Raw genomic sequence first — 13,795 nt, forward strand, 5'->3', positions numbered from 1 at the left:
CCCTGATCGAGTCCCACTAAAGCCCTGATCGAGTCCCACTAAAACCCTGATCTAGTCCCACTAAAGCCCTGATCTAGTCCCGCTAAAGCCCTGATCTAGTCCCGCTAAAGCCCTGATCTAGTCCCACTAAAGCCCTGATCTAGTCCTGCTAACGCACTGATCTAGTCCCACTAAAGCCCTGATCTAGTCCCACTAAAGCCCTGATCTAGTCCCACTAAAGCCCTGATCTAGTCCCACTAAAACCCTGATCCAATCCCACTAAAGCCCTGATCTAGTCCCACTAAAACCCTGATCCAATCCCACTAAAGCCCTGATCTAGTCCCACTAAAGCCCTGATCGAGTCCCGCTAAAGCCCTGATCTAGTCCCGCTAAAGCCCTGATTGAGTCCTGCTAAAGCCCTGATCTAATCCCACTAAAGCCCTGATCGAGTCCCGCTAAAGCCCTGATCTAGTCCCGCTAAAGCCCTGATCTAGTCCCACTAAAGCCCTGATCCGAGTCCCACTAAAACCCTGATCTAGTCCCACTAAAGCCCTGATCGAGTCCCACTAAAACCCTGATCTAGTCCCACTAAAGCCCTGATCGAGTCCCGCTAAAGCCCTGATCGAGTCCCGCTAAAGCCCTGATCTAGTCCCACTAAAACCCTGATCTAATCCCACTAAAGCCCTGATCTAGTCCCACTAAAACCCTGATCTAATCCCACTAAAGCCCTGATCTAATCCGACTAAAGCCCTGATCTAGTCCCACTAAAGCCCTGATCTAGTCCCACTAAAGCCCTGATCGAGTCCAGCTAAAGCCCTGATCAAGTCCCGCTAAAGCCCTGATCTAGTCCCGCTAAAGCCCTGATCTAGTCCCACTAAAGCCCTGATCTAGTCCCAGTAAAGCCCTGATCTAGTCCCGCTAAAGCCCTGATCGAGTCCAGCTAAAGCCCTGATCGAGTCCCGCTAAAGCCCTGATCTAGTCCCGCTAAAGCCCTGATCGAGTCCTGCTAAAGCCCTGATCTAGTCCTGCTAAAGCCCTGATCTAGTCCCACTAAAGCCCTGATCGAGTCCCACTAAAACCCTGATCTAGTCCCGCTAAAGCCCTGATCTAATCCCACTAAAGCCCTGATCGAGTCCCGCTAAAGCCCTGATCTAGTCCCGCTAAAGCCCTGATCGAGTCCCGCTAAAGCCCTGATCGAGTCCCGCTAAAGCCCTGATCTAGTCCCACTAAAGCCCTGATCGAGTCCAGCTAAAGCCCTGATCGAGTCCCGCTAAAGCCCTGATCTAGTCCCGCTAAAGCCCTGATCGAGTCCCGCTAAAGCCCTGATCTAGTCCCGCTAAAGCCCTGATCTAGTCCCACTAAAGCCCTGATCGAGTCCCGCTAAAGCCCTGATCGAGTCCCGCTAAAGCCCTGATCTAGTCCCACTAAAGCCCTGATCGAGTCCCGCTAAAGCCCTGATCGAGTCCCGCTAAAGCCCTGATCGAGTCCAGCTAAAGCCCTGATCTAGTCACGCTAAAGCCCTGATCTAGTCGCACTAAAGCCCTGATCTAGTCCTGCTAACGCACTGATCTAGTCCCACTAAAGCCCTGATCTAGTCCCACTAAAGCCCTGATCTAGTCCCGCTAAAGCCCTGATCTAGTCCCACTAAAGCCCTGATCTAGTCCTGCTAACGCACTGATCTAGTCCCACTAAAGCCCTGATCTAGTCCCACTAAAGCCCTGATCTAGTCCCACTAAAGCCCTGATCTAGTCCCACTAAAACCCCGATCCAATCCCACTAAAGCCCTGATCTAGTCCCACTAAAACCCTGATCCAATCCTACTAAAGCCCTGATCTAGTCCCACTAAAGCCCTGATCGAGTCCCGCTAAAGCCCTGATCTAGTCCCGCTAAAGCCCTGATCGAGTCCTGCTAAAGCCCTGATCTAGTCCCGCTAAAGCCCTGATCTAGTCCCACTAAAGCCCTGATCGAGTCCCACTAAAACCCTGATCTAGTCCCGCTAAAGCCCTGATCTAATCCCACTAAAGCCCTGATCGAGTCCCGCTAAAGCCCTGATCTAGTCCCGCTAAAGCCCTGATCTAGTCCCACTAAAGCCCTGATCGAGTCCCACTAAAACCCTGATCTAGTCCCACTAAAACCCTGATCTAGTCCCACTAAAGCCCTGATCTAGTCCCACTAAAGCCCTGATCTAGTCCCGCTAAAGCCCTGATCTAGTCCCGCTAAAGCCCTGATCTAGTCCCACTAAAGCCCTGATCGAGTCCAGCTAAAGCCCTGATCTAGTCACGCTAAAGCCCTGATCTAGTCCCACTAAAGCCCTGATCTAGTCCCACTAAAACCCTGATCTAGTCCCACTAAAGCCCTGATCGAGTCCAGCTAAAGCCCTGATCAAGTCCCGCTAAAGCCCTGATCTAGTCCCGCTAAAGCCCTGATCTAGTCCCACTAAAGCCCTGATCTAGTCCCAGTAAAGCCCTGATCTAGTCCCACTAAAGCCCTGATCGAGTCCAGCTAAAGCCCTGATCGAGTCCCGCTAAAGCCCTGATCTAGTCCCGCTAAAGCCCTGATCGAGTCCTGCTAAAGCCCTGATCTAGTCCCGCTAAAGCCCTGATCTAGTCCCACTAAAGCCCTGATCGAGTCCCACTAAAACCCTGATCTAGTCCCGCTAAAGCCCTGATCTAATCCCACTAAAGCCCTGATCGAGTCCCGCTAAAGCCCTGATCTAGTCCCGCTAAAGCCCTGATCTAGTCCCACTAAAGCCCTGATCGAGTCCCACTAAAACCCTGATCTAGTCCCACTAAAGCCCTGATCTAGTCCCACTAAAGCCCTGATCTAGTCCCGCTAAAGCCCTGATCTAGTCCCGCTAAAGCCCTGATCTAGTCCTGCTAACGCACTGATCTAGTCCCACTAAAGCCCTGATCTAGTCCCACTAAAGCCCTGATCCAATCCCACTAAAGCCCTGATCTAGTCCCACTAAAACCCTGATCCAATCCCACTAAAGCCCTGATCTAGTCCCACTAAAGCCCTGATCTAGTCCCACTAAAGCCCTGATCTAGTCCCGCTAAAGCCCTGATCTAGTCCCACTAAAGCCCTGATCTAGTCCTGCTAACGCACTGATCTAGTCCCACTAAAGCCCTGATCTAGTCCCACTAAAACCCTGATCCAATCCCACTAAAGCCCTGATCTAGTCCCACTAAAACCCTGATCCAATCCCACTAAAGCCCTGATCTAGTCCCACTAAAGCCCTGATCGAGTCCCGCTAAAGCCCTGATCTAGTCCCGCTAAAGCCCTGATCGAGTCCCGCTAAAGCCCTGATCTAATCCCACTAAAGCCCTGATCGAGTCCCGCTAAAGCCCTGATCTAGTCCCGCTAAAGCCCTGATCTAGTCCCACTAAAGCCCTGATCGAGTCCCACTAAAACCCTGATCTAGTCCCACTAAAGCCCTGATCGAGTCCCACTAAAACCCTGATCTAGTCCCACTAAAGCCCTGATCGAGTCCCGCTAAAGCCCTGATCGAGTCCCGCTAAAGCCCTGATCTAGTCCCACTAAAACCCTGATCTAATCCCACTAAAGCCCTGATCTAGTCCCACTAAAGCCCTGATCTAGTCCCACTAAAGCCCTGATCTAGTCCCACTAAAACCCTGATCTAGTCCCGCTAAAGCCCTGATCGAGTCCCGCTAAAGCCCTGATCGAGTCCCACTAAAGCCCTGATCTAATCCCACTAAAGCCCTGATCAAGTCCCGCTAAAGCCCTGATCTAGTCCCGCTAAAGCCCTGATCTAGTCCCACTAAAGCCCTGATCGAGTCCCACTAAAGCCCTGATCGAGTCCCGCTAAAGCCCTGATCTAGTCCCACTAAAGCCCTGATCTAGTCCCAGTAAAGCCCTGATCTAGTCCCGCTAAAGCCCTGATCGAGTCCAGCTAAAGCCCTGATCGAGTCCCGCTAAAGCCCTGATCTAGTCCCGCTAAAGCCCTGATCGAGTCCTGCTAAAGCCCTGATCTAGTCCTGCTAAAGCCCTGATCTAGTCCCACTAAAGCCCTGATCGAGTCCCACTAAAACCCTGATCTAGTCCCGCTAAAGCCCTGATCTAATCCCACTAAAGCCCTGATCGAGTCCCGCTAAAGCCCTGATCTAGTCCCGCTAAAGCCCTGATCGAGTCCCGCTAAAGCCCTGATCGAGTCCCGCTAAAGCCCTGATCTAGTCCCACTAAAGCCCTGATCGAGTCCAGCTAAAGCCCTGATCGAGTCCCGCTAAAGCCCTGATCTAGTCCCGCTAAAGCCCTGATCGAGTCCCGCTAAAGCCCTGATCTAGTCCCGCTAAAGCCCTGATCTAGTCCCACTAAAGCCCTGATCGAGTCCCGCTAAAGCCCTGATCGAGTCCCGCTAAAGCCCTGATCTAGTCCCACTAAAGCCCTGATCGAGTCCCGCTAAAGCCCTGATCGAGTCCCGCTAAAGCCCTGATCGAGTCCAGCTAAAGCCCTGATCTAGTCACGCTAAAGCCCTGATCTAGTCGCACTAAAGCCCTGATCTAGTCCTGCTAACGCACTGATCTAGTCCCACTAAAGCCCTGATCTAGTCCCACTAAAGCCCTGATCTAGTCCCGCTAAAGCCCTGATCTAGTCCCACTAAAGCCCTGATCTAGTCCTGCTAACGCACTGATCTAGTCCCACTAAAGCCCTGATCTAGTCCCACTAAAGCCCTGATCTAGTCCCACTAAAGCCCTGATCTAGTCCCACTAAAACCCCGATCCAATCCCACTAAAGCCCTGATCTAGTCCCACTAAAACCCTGATCCAATCCTACTAAAGCCCTGATCTAGTCCCACTAAAGCCCTGATCGAGTCCCGCTAAAGCCCTGATCTAGTCCCGCTAAAGCCCTGATCGAGTCCTGCTAAAGCCCTGATCTAGTCCCGCTAAAGCCCTGATCTAGTCCCACTAAAGCCCTGATCGAGTCCCACTAAAACCCTGATCTAGTCCCGCTAAAGCCCTGATCTAATCCCACTAAAGCCCTGATCGAGTCCCGCTAAAGCCCTGATCTAGTCCCGCTAAAGCCCTGATCTAGTCCCACTAAAGCCCTGATCGAGTCCCACTAAAACCCTGATCTAGTCCCACTAAAACCCTGATCTAGTCCCACTAAAGCCCTGATCTAGTCCCACTAAAGCCCTGATCTAGTCCCGCTAAAGCCCTGATCTAGTCCCGCTAAAGCCCTGATCTAGTCCCACTAAAGCCCTGATCGAGTCCAGCTAAAGCCCTGATCTAGTCACGCTAAAGCCCTGATCTAGTCCCACTAAAGCCCTGATCTAGTCCCACTAAAACCCTGATCTAGTCCCACTAAAGCCCTGATCGAGTCCAGCTAAAGCCCTGATCAAGTCCCGCTAAAGCCCTGATCTAGTCCCGCTAAAGCCCTGATCTAGTCCCACTAAAGCCCTGATCTAGTCCCAGTAAAGCCCTGATCTAGTCCCACTAAAGCCCTGATCGAGTCCAGCTAAAGCCCTGATCGAGTCCCGCTAAAGCCCTGATCTAGTCCCGCTAAAGCCCTGATCGAGTCCTGCTAAAGCCCTGATCTAGTCCCGCTAAAGCCCTGATCTAGTCCCACTAAAGCCCTGATCGAGTCCCACTAAAACCCTGATCTAGTCCCGCTAAAGCCCTGATCTAATCCCACTAAAGCCCTGATCGAGTCCCGCTAAAGCCCTGATCTAGTCCCGCTAAAGCCCTGATCTAGTCCCACTAAAGCCCTGATCGAGTCCCACTAAAACCCTGATCTAGTCCCACTAAAGCCCTGATCTAGTCCCACTAAAGCCCTGATCTAGTCCCGCTAAAGCCCTGATCTAGTCCCGCTAAAGCCCTGATCTAGTCCTGCTAACGCACTGATCTAGTCCCACTAAAGCCCTGATCTAGTCCCACTAAAGCCCTGATCCAATCCCACTAAAGCCCTGATCTAGTCCCACTAAAACCCTGATCCAATCCCACTAAAGCCCTGATCTAGTCCCACTAAAGCCCTGATCTAGTCCCACTAAAGCCCTGATCTAGTCCCGCTAAAGCCCTGATCTAGTCCCACTAAAGCCCTGATCTAGTCCTGCTAACGCACTGATCTAGTCCCACTAAAGCCCTGATCTAGTCCCACTAAAACCCTGATCCAATCCCACTAAAGCCCTGATCTAGTCCCACTAAAACCCTGATCCAATCCCACTAAAGCCCTGATCTAGTCCCACTAAAGCCCTGATCGAGTCCCGCTAAAGCCCTGATCTAGTCCCGCTAAAGCCCTGATCGAGTCCCGCTAAAGCCCTGATCTAATCCCACTAAAGCCCTGATCGAGTCCCGCTAAAGCCCTGATCTAGTCCCGCTAAAGCCCTGATCTAGTCCCACTAAAGCCCTGATCGAGTCCCACTAAAACCCTGATCTAGTCCCACTAAAGCCCTGATCGAGTCCCACTAAAACCCTGATCTAGTCCCACTAAAGCCCTGATCGAGTCCCGCTAAAGCCCTGATCGAGTCCCGCTAAAGCCCTGATCTAGTCCCACTAAAACCCTGATCTAATCCCACTAAAGCCCTGATCTAGTCCCACTAAAGCCCTGATCTAGTCCCACTAAAGCCCTGATCTAGTCCCACTAAAACCCTGATCTAGTCCCGCTAAAGCCCTGATCGAGTCCCGCTAAAGCCCTGATCGAGTCCCACTAAAGCCCTGATCTAATCCCACTAAAGCCCTGATCAAGTCCCGCTAAAGCCCTGATCTAGTCCCGCTAAAGCCCTGATCTAGTCCCACTAAAGCCCTGATCGAGTCCCACTAAAGCCCTGATCGAGTCCCACTAAAACCCTGATCTAGTCCCACTAAAGCCCTGATCTAGTCCCGCTAAAGCCCTGATCTAGTCCCGCTAAAGCCCTGATCTAGTCCCACTAAAGCCCTGATCTAGTCCTGCTAACGCACTGATCTAGTCCCACTAAAGCCCTGATCTAGTCCCACTAAAGCCCTGATCTAGTCCCACTAAAGCCCTGATCTAGTCCCACTAAAACCCTGATCCAATCCCACTAAAGCCCTGATCTAGTCCCACTAAAACCCTGATCCAATCCCACTAAAGCCCTGATCTAGTCCCACTAAAGCCCTGATCGAGTCCCGCTAAAGCCCTGATCTAGTCCCGCTAAAGCCCTGATCGAGTCCTGCTAAAGCCCTGATCTAATCCCACTAAAGCCCTGATCGAGTCCCGCTAAAGCCCTGATCTAGTCCCGCTAAAGCCCTGATCTAGTCCCACTAAAGCCCTGATCCGAGTCCCACTAAAACCCTGATCTAGTCCCACTAAAGCCCTGATCGAGTCCCACTAAAACCCTGATCTAGTCCCACTAAAGCCCTGATCGAGTCCCGCTAAAGCCCTGATCGAGTCCCGCTAAAGCCCTGATCTAGTCCCACTAAAACCCTGATCTAATCCCACTAAAGCCCTGATCTAGTCCCACTAAAACCCTGATCTAATCCCACTAAAGCCCTGATCTAATCCCACTAAAGCCCTGATCTAGTCCCACTAAAGCCCTGATCTAGTCCCACTAAAGCCCTGATCGAGTCCAGCTAAAGCCCTGATCGAGTCCAGCTAAAGCCCTGATCAAGTCCCGCTAAAGCCCTGATCTAGTCCCGCTAAAGCCCTGATCTAGTCCCACTAAAGCCCTGATCTAGTCCCAGTAAAGCCCTGATCTAGTCCCACTAAAGCCCTGATCGAGTCCAGCTAAAGCCCTGATCGAGTCCCGCTAAAGCCCTGATCTAGTCCCGCTAAAGCCCTGATCGAGTCCTGCTAAAGCCCTGATCTAGTCCTGCTAAAGCCCTGATCTAGTCCCACTAAAGCCCTGATCGAGTCCCACTAAAACCCTGATCTAGTCCCGCTAAAGCCCTGATCTAATCCCACTAAAGCCCTGATCGAGTCCCGCTAAAGCCCTGATCTAGTCCCGCTAAAGCCCTGATCTAGTCCCACTAAAGCACTGATCGAGTCCCACTAAAACCCTGATCTAGTCCCACTAAAGCCCTGATCTAGTCCCACTAAAGCCCTGATCTAGTCCCGCTAAAGCCCTGATCTAGTCCCACTAAAGCCCTGATCTAGTCCTGCTAACGCACTGATCTAGTCCCACTAAAGCCCTGATCTAGTCCCACTAAAGCCCTGATCCAATCCCACTAAAGCCCTGATCTAGTCCCACTAAAACCCTGATCCAATCCCACTAAAGCCCTGATCTAGTCCCACTAAAGCCCTGATCTAGTCCCACTAAAGCCCTGATCTAGTCCCGCTAAAGCCCTGATCTAGTCCCACTAAAGCCCTGATCTAGTCCTGCTAACGCACTGATCTAGTCCCACTAAAGCCCTGATCTAGTCCCACTAAAACCCTGATCCAATCCCACTAAAGCCCTGATCTAGTCCCACTAAAACCCTGATCCAATCCCACTAAAGCCCTGATCTAGTCCCACTAAAGCCCTGATCGAGTCCCGCTAAAGCCCTGATCTAGTCCCGCTAAAGCCCTGATCGAGTCCCGCTAAAGCCCTGATCTAATCCCACTAAAGCCCTGATCGAGTCCCGCTAAAGCCCTGATCTAGTCCCGCTAAAGCCCTGATCTAGTCCCACTAAAGCCCTGATCGAGTCCCACTAAAACCCTGATCTAGTCCCACTAAAGCCCTGATCGAGTCCCACTAAAACCCTGATCTAGTCCCACTAAAGCCCTGATCGAGTCCCGCTAAAGCCCTGATCGAGTCCCGCTAAAGCCCTGATCTAGTCCCACTAAAACCCTGATCTAATCCCACTAAAGCCCTGATCTAGTCCCACTAAAGCCCTGATCTAGTCCCACTAAAACCCTGATCTAGTCCCACTAAAGCCCTGATCGAGTCCCGCTAAAGCCCTGATCGAGTCCCACTAAAGCCCTGATCTAATCCCACTAAAGCCCTGATCAAGTCCCGCTAAAGCCCTGATCTAGTCCCGCTAAAGCCCTGATCTAGTCCCACTAAAGCCCTGATCTAGTCCCAGTAAAGCCCTGATCGAGTCCCACTAAAGCCCTGATCCAGACCTTTTCTAGTTCTGATCCACATCAGAGTTGATGAATGTGAACGCAGCCTGGACATCCCCGTGTTTGACTGTAGCTTAGCTCAGTCTTCTCACAGCTCGCTCTCACTGGCTGGTTAGAGGGATAGATGGTGCGGTTAGTCAAGTCACAGCTGTATTTAGCTATTTATTTGTTTTTTACAGTGAAACGTTTTGATGTGGCCGTGCGGTCGTGGCGTGTCCGCCCGTCACTCACCACGCAGCCGGGTCGTACTCAGCCCAGATCCTCACATACTCGTCCAGATGGTGCGGGCCCAAGATGGACGAGTCCCTGGTCAGGTACTCGAAGTTGTCCATGATGACGGCCACGAACAGGTTCAGCATCTGGGGATTGGTTTACAGTCAGGGAACGTACCGGAACGTGCTTTGAACGTGCCAGAATGTTCTAAATGTGAAAGAATGTGTCCAAATGTGCCAGAATTTGTCCAAATGTGCCAGAATGTGCCGGAATGTTCTAAATGTGCCAGAATGTGTCCAAATGTGCCAGAATGTGTCGAAATGTGCCAGAATGTGCCGGAATGTGCCGGAATGTGTTGAAATGTGCCAGAAAGTGCCGAAATGGGCCGGAATGTTCGAAATGTACCGGAACGTGCCACGAGATGAACCGAAGAGACCAAAACAAAGCGATATCGAGAGGAAAAAGCGTGAGGGTTCAACACGGCGATCACGACCGCCGTTACCATGGGCGCAGTTTGCAAATCGCTCACTTATTCTGCATAAAAACTGTTCCAAAATACTTTAATTATTGTATTAGTTTGTCAGCTCATAGGCCTTGTTCAGTTCTTTTGTCAATCCTTTTGGACAAGTTTGAACAGAATCTTATTATTTTAACACAAATTGCAACTTGAATGAATCGCAATTAGATCTTTTTTCACAAACTGTGCAGCCGTACTGCACAGAGCCCGTCTGTCCACGACAGATCAGACTATTTTAAATGGTAAATTCCAATGTTAATTATGTCTCCTTTTAAAGGTCGAAAGGTGTTGATTTTTTAAAACACTGTCGATGTTTCTCTTCTGTATTTACAAAGTTTGGTTCTTTTGTCAGCCTTCTTGACATGTGCGAGTTGCGAGTTGCGCTGCGGCCTACGAGGTTTGACTGATGCTCGTTTGATGTTCTGTGAGAATAGTTCCAGACCCTTCCTTTCCAGAAGCAAGTGCGAAGAACCGAGCCATGTGTGCTTTTGCCTGTGAGCTCACCAGGAAGGAGCAGAGGAAGATGAAGGAGACGAAGTACGTGTAGGCGAAGGTGCTCCCACACTCGGGCTCCGTGTTTCCTGAGCCTGGATCGCACTCTTTTCCGCCCAGACACGAGAGCATGATCTCGTGCCACGCCTCGCCCGTCGCACTCCTAAAGCGCAGTCAGTACAAAGGGCCAGGACAGACGTGTTAGGACTTATCGGGTTTATAACTAAACGTCCTGTTTCTAGAAAGGCTTCCAGTTTGTTGTAAAACACATATTCAAACTGTACTATATGAAAGGTACAATGAAGTGTTCAAGACTGAAGGATACCGACCTGAAGAGCAGCATGAGCGCCATGATGAAGGTCCTGAAGTTGTTGTGTTTGTTGATGGCGCCTTCTCCGACCTCCTCCAGAGCCAAGTTCCCAAACAGCTGCAGCACCAGTTCAGACAGTTAGGATTATGTTCGTGAGCAGCTCTCTAGACTCGTCTCGTGTCTGGATTATGTTTGTGAGCAGCTCTCTAGACTCGTGTCTGGATTATGTTCGTTAGCAGCTCTCTAGACTCGTCTCGTGTCTGGATTATGTTCGTTAGCAGCTCTCTAGACCCGTGTCTGGATTATGTTCGTTAGCAGCTCTCTAGACTCGTCTGATGTCGCTCACCTGCATCCCGATGATGGCGTAGATGAAGAACAGCATGGCGATGAGCAGACACACGTAGGGCAGAGCCTGAGGACAGAAGAACGGGCGTTAAACCAGGGCACAGAAGCCCCGCCCTCCTCCAAAGTGTCATTCACATGTAGGCTGAAAAATAACCTCTAGATTGAAAATACACTGCATGAATCACATGTGTCCAAGGGTCGGTCCAGAGAAGTCTGGAGTATTTTAGATTTGACATTCTCTCTTCACTCACTTCTCTGCTCTTTCCCTCGTGTCTCTGTGCAGCACCTACAGGAGGGTCTCTCGTGGCGCAGAGGGTGGTCTGTGCAGCATCTACAGGAGGGTCTCTCGTGGCACAGAGGGTGGTCTGTGCAGCACCTACAGGAGGGTCTCTCGTGGCCCAGAGGGTGGTCTGTGCAGCATCTACAGGAGGGTCTCTCGTGGCACAGAGGGTGGTCTGTGCAGCACCTACAGGAGGGTCTCTCGTGGCGCAGAGGGTGGTCTGTGCAGCATCTACAGGAGGGTCTCTCGTGGCCCAGAGGGTGGTCTGTGCAGCATCTACAGGAGGGTCTCTCGTGGCCCAGAGGGTGGTCTGTGCAGCACCTACAGGAGGGTCTCTCGTGGCGCAGAGGGTGGTCTGTGCAGCATCTACAGGAGGGTCTCTCGTGGCACAGAGGGTGGTCTGTGCAGCACCTACAGGAGGGTCTCTCGTGGCGCAGAGGGTGGTCTGTGCAGCACCTACAGGAGGGTCTCTCGTGGCGCAGAGGGTGGTCTGTGCAGCATCTACAGGAGGGTCTCTCGTGGCACAGAGGGTGGTCTGTGCAGCACCTACAGGAGGGTCTCTCGTGGCCCAGAGGGTGGTCTGTGCAGCATCTACAGGAGGGTCTCTCGTGGCACAGAGGGTGGTCTGTGCAGCACCTACAGGAGGGTCTCTCGTGGCGCAGAGGGTGGTCTGTGCAGCATCTACAGGAGGGTCTCTCGTGGCCCAGAGGGTGGTCTGTGCAGCATCTACAGGAGGGTCTCTCGTGGCCCAGAGGGTGGTCTGTGCAGCACCTACAGGAGGGTCTCTCGTGGCGCAGAGGGTGGTCTGTGCAGCATCTACAGGAGGGTCTCTCGTGGCACAGAGGGTGGTCTGTGCAGCACCTACAGGAGGGTCTCTCGTGGCGCAGAGGGTGGTCTGTGCAGCACCTACAGGAGGGTCTCTCGTGGCGCAGAGGGTGGTCTGTGCAGCACCTACAGGAGGGTCTCTCGTGGCACAGAGGGTGGTCTGTGCAGCACCTACAGGAGGGTCTCTCGTGGCCCAGAGGGTGGTCTGTGCAGCATCTACAGGAGGGTCTCTCGTGGCACAGAGGGTGGTCTGTGCAGCACCTACAGGAGGGTCTCTCGTGGCCCAGAGGGTGGTCTGTGCAGCACCTACAGGAGGGTCTCTCGTGGCCCAGAGGGTGGTCTGTGCAGAATCTACAGGAGGGTCTCTCGTGGCACAGAGGGTGGTCTGTGCAGCATCTACAGGAGGGTCTCTCGTGGCCCAGAGAGTGGTCTGTGCAGCACCTACAGGAGGGTCTCTCGTGGCACAGAGGGTGGTCTGTGCAGCACCTACAGGAGGGTCTCTCGTGGCACAGAGGGTGGTCTGTGCAGCACCTACGGGAGGGTCTCTCGTGGCACAGAGGGTGGTCTGTGCAGCATCTACAGGAGGGTCTCTCGTGGCACAGAGGGTGGTCTGTGCAGTACCTACAGGAGGGTCTCTCGTGGCGCAGAGGGTGGTCTGTGCAGCACCTACAGGAGGGTCTCTCGTGGCACAGAGGGTGGTCTGTGCAGCACCTACAGGAGGGTCTCTCGTGGCCCAGAGGGTGGTCTGTGCAGCATCTACAGGAGGGTCTCTCGTGGCACAGAGGGTGGTCTGTGCAGCACCTACAGGAGGGTCTCTCGTGGCCCAGAGGGTGGTCTGTGCAGCACCTACAGGAGGGTCTCTCGTGGCCCAGAGGGTGGTCTGTGCAGAATCTACAGGAGGGTCTCTCGTGGCACAGAGGGTGGTCTGTGCAGCACCTACAGGAGGGTCTCTCGTGGCGCAGAGGGTGGTCTGTGCAGCACTTACGCGAGGGTCTCATGTGGCACAGAGGGTGGTCTTACCTTGAAGGACTGCACAAAGGTCCAGAGCAGGATGCGGATGGTCTCTCCCTGTCGCAGCAGCTTGATGAGTCGAGCCGCTCGGAACAGCCTCAGGAAGCTCAGGTTTATGAAGTTATTCTGGACAGAAACAGACTCTTTAACACCGTCACCGCGGCAATGCTGAGTCCGAGAAAAGCGACTAAAACCAGAGCGCGCTGCAGAGGAGCGTCCACAGCGGCTCGAACCACCGCGATGCGCGATACGGAACTCATTTAAGGAGTTTGGACAAGTTTAGACATATTCATCATTAAACCTACACATCATGTCACTTTATGATAATCACACCGTAATTAGCCTTCATAACAACAAAGACTTAATGCAGGAAGTACTAATAGGTCTGAATAACCCATTAGTTCATTAAGATTAAGTCATTGTTCATGATTTAAGTGTATGTTCCTTTAGCAGATAAAGCTAATTAATATAAACTCCTGATCGTCGTAAATAAATCCAAACTAATGAAACTCCTCAAATCCAGATGAATATTCTGAGCGGCGGTCGTTTGAACCCGTGCGGACGTTCCTTTTGTGCAGTGCAGAGAGGAGAGAGAGAGTCAAACAGAACCGACCCGAGAGACAAATAAAAAGACAGGAAGAGAGAGGAAAGAAACCAGAACAAAAGAAAACTCGGAAGTCGTCATCCAATCTCGTTCTAACAAGTTGTCGTCGTCGTTGTTGTTTTTTTTTCAGGAAAATGCACTGATCTTTGGGGACGAGCAGGCCACACAAGATGGAGGAACGCTCTGTCCGCCGACCACGGCAACCGC

At 52.2% G+C, this 13,795-nt stretch overlaps 1 protein-coding gene across 1 annotated transcript in view; it reads right to left on the reverse strand.

Moving 5' to 3' along the window:
• The window catches only part of cacna1ab (calcium channel, voltage-dependent, P/Q type, alpha 1A subunit, b), a 196,529-nt gene that overhangs the window by 49,226 nt on the left and 133,508 nt on the right, over positions 1 to 13,795 (reverse strand). Inside the window, exons 36-40 of the mRNA XM_072464008.1 lie at positions 12,994 to 13,110; positions 10,870 to 10,935; positions 10,543 to 10,640; positions 10,226 to 10,376; positions 9,223 to 9,350 (exon numbers count right to left, since the gene is read on the reverse strand). Coding sequence (XP_072320109.1) covers positions 9,223 to 9,350; positions 10,226 to 10,376; positions 10,543 to 10,640; positions 10,870 to 10,935; positions 12,994 to 13,110 — 560 coding nt within the window. The remainder of the gene's footprint in view (positions 1 to 9,222; positions 9,351 to 10,225; positions 10,377 to 10,542; positions 10,641 to 10,869; positions 10,936 to 12,993; positions 13,111 to 13,795) is intronic.

The sequence above is a fragment of the Eucyclogobius newberryi genome, unplaced genomic scaffold (genome assembly GCF_026437365.1).
Source record: "Eucyclogobius newberryi isolate DKJ021-1_F unplaced genomic scaffold, fEucNew1.0.hap1 SCAF_4, whole genome shotgun sequence".
Lineage (NCBI taxonomy): Eukaryota > Metazoa > Chordata > Actinopteri > Gobiiformes > Gobiidae > Eucyclogobius > Eucyclogobius newberryi.